Raw genomic sequence first — 11,600 nt, 5'->3', positions numbered from 1 at the left:
CTGGGGAGCCCCCCAAGCACTTGCAGGAACGTACAGTAAATACCCACTTAGTGAAATTGCTCCTATTATCTAGACAAGATCCAGCCCTAAGCAAGATGCAGGGATTTAAAGTGACAAAGGTTTCTAGTTAAACTCTAAGTGAGGCTCAAGATAATAACAAAAATACTATCTACCCTAGAGTGGGAGGACAAAGATTTGTTTGATCATCTGTTTAGGCTGTCTTTTGGAAACTTGCAAAGACAGAATGTACCTCAAACTAAAAGAGCTTGAGAACTTTGATGTAAATGGGACAAATATGAAATGGATGAGTTAAGTCATTTTTGATATATCAACTAAACATAAAGATGTAACAAGAGAACCATATGGCTCACTTAAACAAATTTTGACTAAGTATCATTTTTCCTGTACTCAGCTGGCAGCTGTTGGAAGTAATTCATTAAAATGATTCAAGCTGAAATGTTTATATTATTTGCTTGAGAGCTAAACTTACTCATTATAATTTGAAAAGTCATTTCATTTTTTCATAATGAAAATATATTCATCACATAATATAATTCAGCAGTGATAAATTGAATGACTAGAAAAAAGGAGAAATGTAATAAATACTATGGGTCAAAAATATATGTGTAACATGATAGGGAAGGGAACACGTGAATAGGGTAAACATAGATGATACACAAAAAGCAGCAACATTATACTATCAGGTTTAAATGGGCACAATTTTTTCTTGAAAAAAAGATTAATTTTGCATTGAGTAATTAATAAACAGACATAATGAACACAGGCAATCTGTTATATATAATTTTTTAAAGAAATGTATAACTTAAAAAACCTTCTTTACCATATTTAATTTTCAAGAATAATTTTATAAGTAATGTCTCTTGCACAAAAAACCAAACCAGGTCTGATGACTTCTATGGAAATTAAAGTTATTAGAGGTGTTTTTTTAACCTTGTCTTCCATTTAAAAAAAAAATTCTCTTTTAATTTGGCCGCATTGGGACTTAGTTGCAGCACACGGGATCTTTTGTTGTGGCACACGAGCTCTTTGTTGCAGCATGCAGTTTCTCTCCAGATGGCAGGGGGCTCAGTAGTTGCAGTGTGTGGGCTCTCTACTTGCGGCACACAGGCTCAGTAACTGCAGCACGTGGGTTTAGTTGCCCCACAGCATGTGGGAATCTTAGTTCCCCGACCGGAGATCTAACCCACTTTCCCTGTATTGGAAGATGAATTTTTAACCGTTGGACCACCAGGGAAGTCCCAACCTTGTCTTCCATTTTATTTTTAGCTTGAGAATTGCTCTGTCTTAACTTCTCCATATTTTCCTAACTGTACACATTTTTTTTTGTCTTTGTCAATTTTTTTTCCTTTACTCTAATTTTGAAACGCCAATAGATTTTGCTTTTTCACATCCTAAACGCTAGGAGACTATTTTCTTCCTACTTTTGTTTGAATGTTCAGTTCTTTTTCCTTTTTGGTTTGCCCACAAATAATTTATTTTCCTCTTTTGTAAATATATCAACAGTTTTGATTTTTTATTCTTTACTTTCCCTCTGGTATTTCATTTCAGTGTTGATGTAATGGAGTTATGTGACTTTTTTCTATGTCTGTATACACAGCGATAATTGATTTCAATTTCTGAATCTTTTGTCTTTACATATGATATTATGTAGTTCTGAAATAAAATAAACATTTAAGCAAAACCGTTATACAAATACACAAACGTGTTAATAGTTTTGTACTGTTTATCTTTCTTTCCTAACTATACTGTACTAATAGTGCAAATCATAGCAAACCTTATCCATAGCTCTACAAAATGCATTTCTCAGTGTACTGAGATCATAAAAGTATGAGTTATATTACTTTAACCATAGGGTCAAGTGGAAATTAATCCTTATCTGTTTTCTGTTGTCTAGAGGATTCAGCTATAATTTTGGAAGTGCTACTTACTTTCAAGTTTTATACTATATGGATATATCAAGAGTAATCTGATTAGAATATTTTTTAGATGAGGGAATGCACATTTTATTTAGATTGAACTTTTCTTTTGCACCACCAGATGCCCATAGCTTTGATTTTTCAGAACGTTCCTTGGACAACACTACAGAAATGATTTATACAAGTACCTAATTAACTTGTATATTTTATTTTCTATTCCTAGCTTCCTGGAAAGTTTCTGAAATAATAAATTGACATTTGGAATGTTACACTGAACCCAGCGTGTAAGATGAAGAAAATGACCTTAATCTCTTTGAAGGTCAAGTTATAAATTATTCTTATGATGACTCAGGATGCATATGGTCCATGAACAAAATCTCAGCCATGGGCTTCTTGATGAAGGCACATAGATGCTATTGGTTGCATCTCAAAGCAGGTTTTGGGTGTTCACTGGAGCTACAGCAGCTACACCAGGACTGATTTAAGTGTCATCAGTTTTCTAGAGCCAAGTTTTGCAGTGAATTCTTAGTGGTTCCCAAAACTCACCACCGGAGAGTCAGTGTTCATGCTTGTCATGGCATGGTCTCATTACTAATTACAGGAGCCCAGGAAGGGTACGTGTGGAGGTCAAACATGGGTACAATCCAGGTAAGCATGCCAAGCATCACCACAGCAACACCCACAATATTAACTCCAAGTCCAGCTTTAACCTTGAATACGAAAGAACATAAATGTCAGTCTCCAAAACAAAACAAAACAAAACAAAAAATTTAAAAACCTATGGGAGAACTGGAATATTGTTGCAGGAGGCAGGTGTCAGATTTACGTGCATCCTAAATGATTAGTAGCAATTATTGGTTTCATGAGACAAGGGGTCCTTCCATTCAAGTTAAAAAAGAATCTGTTCTCAATTAAATGCCAGTTAGTTGGAGGTTTTCAGAGAGGTTCCTTTTAGAAATATACTGAAATCATTCGGATTAGAGAAAAATCACTTTCAAAATCTGCCATTTCATATCAGATCAGGATCTGAGTTTTGTGGTTTTGTATTTCAGTGAATAAGGTTCAGGTCACTATATGAAAACAGAATCCTTCATATTCACTCAATATTATTTTTAGTTTAGCCTTCAGGATTCTCTTATTGAGATTTAATGCCTCTTCTACTCATCTTTCTTAGAGTTCCCATTTTTCTGGCTCTGACGTCATTATTCTGGTGTCCATTAAACAATATGAAATTTGCTTTCTATCTATTAAGACAGAGGTTGGCAAACTACTGCCCATAAACTGTTTTTGTAAATAAAGATTTGTGGGACTAAAATCATGCATATTTGTTTACATGTTGTTGTTGGTTGCTTTCATGATACAATAGTTGTGACAGAGACCATGTGGCCCACAGAGTCTCAAATATTTACTCTCTGACTCTTTACTGAGAAAGAATGCTCATCTCTGCATTCTCGGTATTAAAACATGGAGCCCCAAGGCAAAATGAATACTATAGAGGCCTCCTGTGCTGTCCATGCAAGCCACTCACTTATTTCAAAATCCTGTTTTTGTTTTTGTTTTAAATTCACATACCTAGGACATGGTTTACATTGTATATTATGTACATTTTCTTTACCCAAAGGAGATTATATGACTTCTGCATAGAGGCATTTCTAGAATTTTTATATTATAGGGGTTTAGAGACAGCAACCCCTGTGGAAGGAAGGAATCTGGGGCTTAACTTGGAGTTGCATTTGCACAACAAGCTCACTGTATTGCCTTTAGTTATGTTCTTGCTTGGTTTGGTGTGGAAGTTGGTGATCAAGATTGAGAGAAGACCAGGATATTCTCAAACTAGTTAGTTCTTCACTACCACTACTTTTGTATTTGGCAAAAATGCGCACGTTTTGTCACTTAAATTTTCTATTATTACTTCCTTGTGCTAATTTCAGTTCATTTCAGTTTATGTCAGGTGCCACTATTAGAATCAGAATAAGAAAGATGGCTTTTCATCAGTCAGGCACTGAGCCCAACATCTTATTCAGAGTGCATGTCAGTTATGTAAATATTTGTGATAGCAAACCACAGTGCTTGATTGCTGAATTTCATTAAGCCTCTTTCTTCCTTTTGCCTAGGTGAAGTTGGATCCTGATCTTGACATGTAAGCTTAAGCCATTGTGTTGAGCGTATTTTATATGCTCTTCCTCTTCCAGCGTGTTACTGATACATTCAATATTTCTGTATTTGTGACTGTAAATATTAATGGCATGTTTGCTTCTGGTTATCAGTCTTCAAAACAATTCTAGGGCCAGTCAAGCACTCACCTTTAGAAGCAGAACTCAAGCTATGCATTTCCTAGCTGTCGATTAGTGTGTAAAAGATAGACAATCCAAGACACCGCAAAATAATGTCTATCGGACCTGAGAGTATTCTTTCAGCTCACTCACCATGTCAATAACTTTTAGATGGCCATATGAAAAAACAATAGCATTGGGTGGATTTGCTACTGGTAGGAGGAATGCAAACGAAGTACACAGAGTGGAAGGTAACAAAATATAAAGAGGGTTGACTTGAATGGCTTCAGCCTGTTGGAAAAGATAAAAAGGAGTCTAAGTAAAATTTCGAGACAGGCATCAAAATGAGCAAAATTATTCTAATAAACTTTCCCAGAAGCAAGTTGAAATATAAAGACATAAAATTATATATATAAATGCAGGCATAACTGGAAAAATATTTTTTAGAAAGTGTATCTTCCTCTTATCATTGTTTATATGGTGATTGGTGTCCATTTAAGCATCATCGCTCAGTTCATTTAGAAAATAAAGTGTCATTCACTCCAGGAACAAAATTTAAACAGCAACTGTTTATTATTTATCTGGTGCTAAGTGCTATGCTAAGTGTTTACATACATATGTTAATATATAATATATAAGTATTTATATATGAGATATATGTAAAATTTAACATATATAGAACATAATTTTGTATATTTATGTATATAATTTAATTTTCACTATGATCTTAAGAGATGGTAACTATAGCCCCAAATAGCAGATGAAGAAACTGAGGTCCATGAAGGTTAAAGTAACTGATCCAAACAAGTAAGCTCTCAGGTCCCTCTGGCTCCATTGTTTACTGCCTCTGTGACATATATAATTTAAAATTTTCTTAGAGATCATCACAGATGAGTTACTACTATTCTTAATTCATTGAATAATTTTTAACTGCTCCATGTCAAGAAAAAAAAACAAAAACAGAAAATCCCCCAAATTGTATTTTACCAGTATAACCTGACTACATTTCTAATTTGAAGCAGCTCAAGAATGCTGACATCTGCCCCTTGAGCTGATAGCAGAACGATTCCAGAAGGGCAATCCTTCTTCATCTAAAGCATTTTTCTTTCACCAAACTTATCCGTCCCCGTAAGAAAAATATTTTACTTGAAGCTATTTCTTGTGACTGCCAGCTAGTTGTGTCCAGGAAGAGAGACAATCTTTCCCTCTCTCTCCTTGCAAATCTGCTTCTTACTTATCTTTTTAAATTCTTCCCTGGGCCAAAGAGAACTGTGCCTAAGACATTTAAGCTTGAAGCTTCGAGTGTAAACCTAGGTTTTTATTCCCTTGCAAACCACTTATATGAAGCACTTCTCAAAAATTCAAGACATCTTCTGGAGGGAGAAGCATCAATGTTAGAGATCTAAATACTAAAGTTGCCAGGAAACAATGAATCCCAAAGTCTTCTAGAGCTGGAAAGGATCTAGGCTGACCCTCCCTTTTATCTGCAAATGAAAAATATGAGCAGAAAGAAGGTAGAGGGTTCACTTAAGATCACGTTGCTTGAACATGGAAGAAAAGAGTTCTGAATTGTGGTCTCCTAAGAAAGCATGAATGCACATAAGGACCACTCTGTAAGTTACCAATATGGGGACTATTATCATTTGGGACAACACGAGAACACACAAAGTAGAACACTATGCTTTCAATGCAAAGTATAAATAAGATAAATGAGATACTCACCAACGGAGACAGTATTGGGAGAAGGAGGGTAATGGTAGCCGGATTGCTGGCTACCTCTGTTAAGGAGGTCACGAGCAAAGAAGATATCAGAATTATTAGCCAGACTGGTAACGAACCTAGAGGAGATAGTTTATTTCCTATCCACTTAGATAGTCCTGACTCCTAAAAAAACAAATTTGCAATATTTGTTATTCATTAATAAGTCATTTAATCAGACATTTAAATATATTAAAAAGCATTATTTGACCTAAGAACTCAGTTTCTGGAGTATAATTTTAATTTTTCATATTTTTTCTGTAGTTTGTTAGATCTAGGTGGCTTTGACATGGAGAAGCTCTCGATCGTTCTTATTTTAACACTACCAACATGCTTTAGGAAGTTGGAACTGTCTTTCCACATTTTTTCAATTAAATGTTAATTATATCTAATTAATATATGTGGGTATAACAAAAGCCAAGTAATGCTATAGGGCTTTAAGGAAAGAGCGGCATTTCTGGTCTACTACGCTCCACATTTAAATTGTGTTCCCCAGAGGCAAAACTTTAATCTATATTAGCTATGTATAACCATGTTTATGTGTTGATAGCTATTTTACAAAATTCTACTTTTTCATATTCCTAAATTTTCAAATACAGACATTATTTACTGATTTCCTAATAGGTACACAAGAATTCAGCTTTCTAACACCTTCCACCACACATATATTTCCTGCCCCCCCATTCCCTTACACTCATATATCAACATTTTTGGTTATATCAATATTTAAAGTTTGCCACTATGATTATATGAGTATTGTTCACAACTGAGCCACTTAGTGTACTGTGATTGCTTTCGCTGTTTGGTTTTAACTTTTGTTTGTTTGTTTGTTTGTTTATTTTTCCAGGAAATAATTTTCCTATTCTTTTGTTTGCTTAGTTTTCTAAGTACCTATCACAAATTCTCCAGTACACTCTCCAGTAAAAGTGGAAAACCCCTCACAAGTAGATAAATATTTCAGGTAATTATTCTTTTTCATTTTCCCTAATGGAGGTGTCAATTTTGGAGTATTCCCTTCTCCTGCTCCACTGGGGCTAGTTGCTCTTTAGATCTACTTTACTGTTATAGAGAGACTTCTCTTCTATGGGTTCCCTTCACCTCCCTCTGATGTGGGAACCCTTTCTTGTTAACTCCTTTGTGTTGGTAGGCCACAGGACCACATCTTCTGTAGCTTCCTGATAATTGGTGCGTGGGAAGTAAACTTTTTTAGTCTCTGCATGTCTGAAAACCTCTTTCTTTTCTTTTCACATTGCTTTGCTAGTTTAGTTTTTGTAGAATTCTGGTCTTGAAATAATTACCACTCCAAATAATTATTGCTCTATTTCCTGTGGCTTCCTGTTGGGTTCTTTAGAAGCCTGATGACGTCCGGATTTTGGATTCATTGTACATAACACAGAAAAATCAGCCACACTCAGATTAATAGGTATGTTATTCTATCTTTCTCCTGCAAATGGAGGGAAAATCCTCCATCTGTGAGATTTCAGTGAGCTCCCGCACGTGTGAATCTGTATGCTCATGACAAAGTAGGATGGACATCAGAAAGGCTCTAATTACAAGCCGTGTACTCTCAGATCAGAAGTTGACAAAAACACCCTCATATGTGATAACCAGATTTTATGTATATTCTTTGTACTTTTGACTTATATTTTTGTTTGTTTCGGTTTTGATTTTTAGATGGAAAAAGACTATCATTTAACTTACATTGGCACAGATTCATCTTTAAATATACTTTAAGAATGGATTTTATCTATGTGTGATTAAATGCAGCTGGAAAAGATCACATCACATATTGTCCCTCGTCTCTGGAAGCCACTGGGATCGTATCATCACCTCCAGGGTTCTGAAATCCTACATGAGGTGCTTTGGTATTGGGTTCTCAGTAGCTCTCTCCATCTAGAATCTTGAAGTCCTGGGTTCCATGAAATTTCTTATATTACTTTTTGGAAATAGCCTTCTATTTCTTTATTTTCTTTCTTCTTTTTTTCCCCTTCTCTTTCTGAAACTATTATTGATTGGCTGTTGGACTGAGACTCTAATTCTCTTATCTCTTTTTAAAATAATATTGCTTTCTCTTCATCGTTTTGCTCTATTTTCTGGGATAAGTTCAAACTTCAGTTTATAACCCTGTTACTGAACTTAAAAATTCCTGTTATTATATTTCTTATTTTCTGTCTAGTCCATTAAAAAAATAACATTCTGTTTTAGTTTCATGACTTTGTTTCTGATATCTCTTTGAAGCATCAATGAAAAAGTTTGAGAGTTTTCTTTCACTTTATACATTTCCCTTGTTTTTTTGGTATTATTATTTTTTTCTTTTTGCTTATTTTTTGTATCAGAGGCAACTGTCTGGTGATCCTGGCCTACCTATTCATGTTTAAAATGGAGGCAATAAAATGACGTTTGTAAGCTCTTTGTGTCTAACTGAAGATTGTTGAGGAGAATACGTTACTACACGTGACTGAATTGTGAGCCAGTGTCTCAATGACTTCCTTGTATACAGAGTAAACTTACATTTTCTATCAGGGATGAGAGATGGGCAGTTGCCTGTCTGTTCAGGACTGGAGAGAGTATCTGGAGGCTCATACCTCCTTACACACTTTTTAAACAACCCTCCATTTTTAGTGCTGGTTTTTCCCCTAGGTTTCAGTTAACCTTCTCCTTCCAATTCCTAAACTCTTCCAGAATCATGTGGATGAATCAGTTTGTTTCTTTTTGGCTCTTTTTTTTTTTTTTTTTTTTTGCAGGCCCATAGATTTAATCCTTCTCTACTTCTTCTGCTGTATGATCCCTCAAATATTTTCTTTCCATCTTCTACATTTTATCAATATCCCTTGTATGGTATTGTTCTTGCCATTTATTCTTTATTTTTATGGATTGATACTTTTTTGTTCTGTTATTGCCATTTTAGTGGAGATCTGAATCAAAGTGTTAAATCCTCCATGCTTAACCTAATAGAAAAATTTTGAGGAACGTGAAAATGGGAGAGGAGGAGTTATTCACTGATAAGGTTTTGAAGCTGACTATCAGCTCATGAGAGTTTCATGTTGAAAAAAAATCAAGGGGCATTTAAGAGAGAGGAAGTCGTAATGAGGTGAATGCTTTGGGAGTTGCTATCTCACAGTTCTCAACCAGAAGGGTTATCTAGTTCTGGACATTTGCTAAACATTATAATTTGGAACAAAATTTTAAAAAATTAGCTGTCTCCAAATCTTTGTAATACCAGTTTCTAGTGGAATAGTTGTCCACAGCTATATCTCTGAAGCTCATAGCTTCAATCTGATCACTCAGAGATAGGGTGATTTGGGGTATCCCAGAAACCTGATTTTTTTGTACTAGGATTTTCACAGCAAAGTAGAGTCCCTCCATGGTTTCCCTAATTCTTCCAGTGAGAGAGCCTAGTGCATCAGACTAAGTTCACACCTTTTCATTTCCTTTGATTTTACTATTCTAGGATCTGGCCAATGCTTTTAAAACCACTTTGAGTGACAGATATTCTGGGAAGGAGAGATGAACAAATTCACATCAATGTTAGAATTGCTGATTCTGATTTCCTCACAATTCAAATTAGCAGACATAGGAATGGAAGTTATTTATTCTGAGAAACCAGATCTGCTTACTACTGAGCTAGTAGAAAAGTGTATTTGTCTTCTATTTCTATCATTTATATTTAAACAGTCTATGAGGCAAGCCAAATATAGACATAAAATGACATTGTAAGTGGCACTCAGAATTGAGGCAATTTCCAAGACTTTCACCTATTACTAAATTGCTGAAAGCTTAGTATCCAAATATCGTACAGAAAAATTGACAATACAGTCAGAAGTAAAAACCAGTCTTCTTTTAGATTGTCAAGAATAGAACAGAACAGATAGTTTTTTGTCTTCAAAAGTATAAAAATTTAACTTCTAAGAAACTTAAGGGCTGGACATGACATCTCTCTCATCATTGTTTTTACTTTGGTGACTGAATAAGGAAATGGAATGTCCATGAGTTTTAAGTGTTTCATGGAAGGCTACTAAGTTCCAAATAATTAATTAAACAGTAGAAGATTTTCATGGAATTTTTGGAGAAGGTACTTTTCTTCTAGGAACCCTACAATGACTAGGGCAATTTCAAGGGACAAAAGCTTCCCCAGACTTCTACTTTATTATATCAACTGCATAGATGATAGGCCAAAGAAATAGCCAACTTTATTTCTCATGGTGATTTTATTTCTAAAATTAGACATAATACAGTATTAAACATAGCTATGTGAAATTCTTTCTGGACTTCATTCAATAAGCATATATTCAGTATTTTTAGTATATTTAATATGTAATAAATAATGTATTAAAGTACTATTGTTTCTCATTCTTCTTTGGCAACATTAAGACCATGATATACTGCAGAGAAGTCTGACAGCTACTTAAATTCATCATGAAATAAGGAAAAGGTATAAACGAAATAACATATATTTCACTAGGGGTCACTCTACATATGATTTTTTGATAGGTTATTTTTCTTACTAAGCTGGTCTTCTAATACTAGTTCATGGGTTAAGAATTTTAACTTTCTTTTTTTCTTTTGATATGCTTGGACATCATAAAAAATGATGTTTTATGCTTATAAAAATTCTCGAACGCTGCACGCACCTCATCTGTGTGGTATAGTTACCGCATGGCTACTGAAATCTGCGATAGGATGAGGCTGAGCATTCCAAAAGTTTGACTGTCTCTGTGTTCTTCTTTTGAACAGTCTAGTTAATTGCTAACGATCTTAGACACAGAGTATTACCTCACAGCCATCTGCCAAAGCAAACCCTCCACCAACAAGAATGGCTATTTCCCAGGGCATGAATGACTGGAATTCTTTCCAAGTAATCAGTGGAGTGTAATCAAAAGCAACTGAAAAACAAAAGTCCTACAGTTACACATTGCTTAAAATATGACAGTATGACATTCTTATTATCCTAAATAGCTATCTCACAGGAAGGTTTTAATATTCCTGTATCATTCTTAGTTAGGAAACTTGACCTGGACTTTAAGTAATTTCCACCTGGCCTAGGTAGAACATAATATTATAAAAAAAGAAATAACATCGTAACTTGGAAAAATCCTTTTATTGTAGTATAAATTTAGATAGATGATAACGTTGTCATATATAATTCTTTTCAGTCATTGGGCTACCCTATCCTTTGCTATATAAAATATCTGTAGTACATCATTGGTTCAACAGCATCAGTGGAGCATTTTAATGATTATTCACTCATATTTATCTGAATATTTTATTATTTTTTCAACTCATGAGGAGGGTCATGATAGATTCACCAGAATCAGTTTAAAATAATCAAAAGTTCAGATTAAATAATTCATGTATTATTCATGAGACACTTAAAATGCTCATAAAGCAATAATCATAAGGATTTCTCTTGATATTTGGGTCCTGATGGCTCCATTGATTTGCTTAGAAATAATGTCATCCATGAACACATTATATCCATTTAACATTTGTGTGTAATAGGCAACCTTCTACATGGTGAGCTGTTGAGGTTACTAATAAGCCCACTTCCTGTCTCCTTCCTCCAAACCTAAACCAAACCTACCCTCACTGTTGATGGAAATGTTGCTATTTCCTTCTCAAATTAAGGCCATAT

At 34.7% G+C, this 11,600-nt stretch overlaps 1 protein-coding gene across 1 annotated transcript in view; it reads right to left on the bottom strand.

The window, feature by feature from the left end:
• Positions 1–2,176: 2,176 nt before the first annotated feature.
• The window catches only part of SLC13A1 (solute carrier family 13 member 1), an 88,608-nt gene continuing 79,184 nt past the window's right edge, over positions 2,177–11,600 (bottom strand). Inside the window, exons 12-15 of the mRNA XM_057732968.1 lie at positions 10,742–10,851; positions 5,933–6,094; positions 4,364–4,501; positions 2,177–2,647 (exon numbers count right to left, since the gene is read on the bottom strand). Coding sequence (XP_057588951.1) covers positions 2,510–2,647; positions 4,364–4,501; positions 5,933–6,094; positions 10,742–10,851 — 548 coding nt within the window. The 3' untranslated portion in view covers positions 2,177–2,509. The remainder of the gene's footprint in view (positions 2,648–4,363; positions 4,502–5,932; positions 6,095–10,741; positions 10,852–11,600) is intronic.

Source organism: Hippopotamus amphibius, chromosome 4 (assembly GCF_030028045.1).
Source record: "Hippopotamus amphibius kiboko isolate mHipAmp2 chromosome 4, mHipAmp2.hap2, whole genome shotgun sequence".
NCBI classification, from domain to species: Eukaryota; Metazoa; Chordata; class Mammalia; order Artiodactyla; family Hippopotamidae; genus Hippopotamus; species Hippopotamus amphibius.
This window is presented reverse-complemented; position numbering and strand designations above follow the sequence as displayed.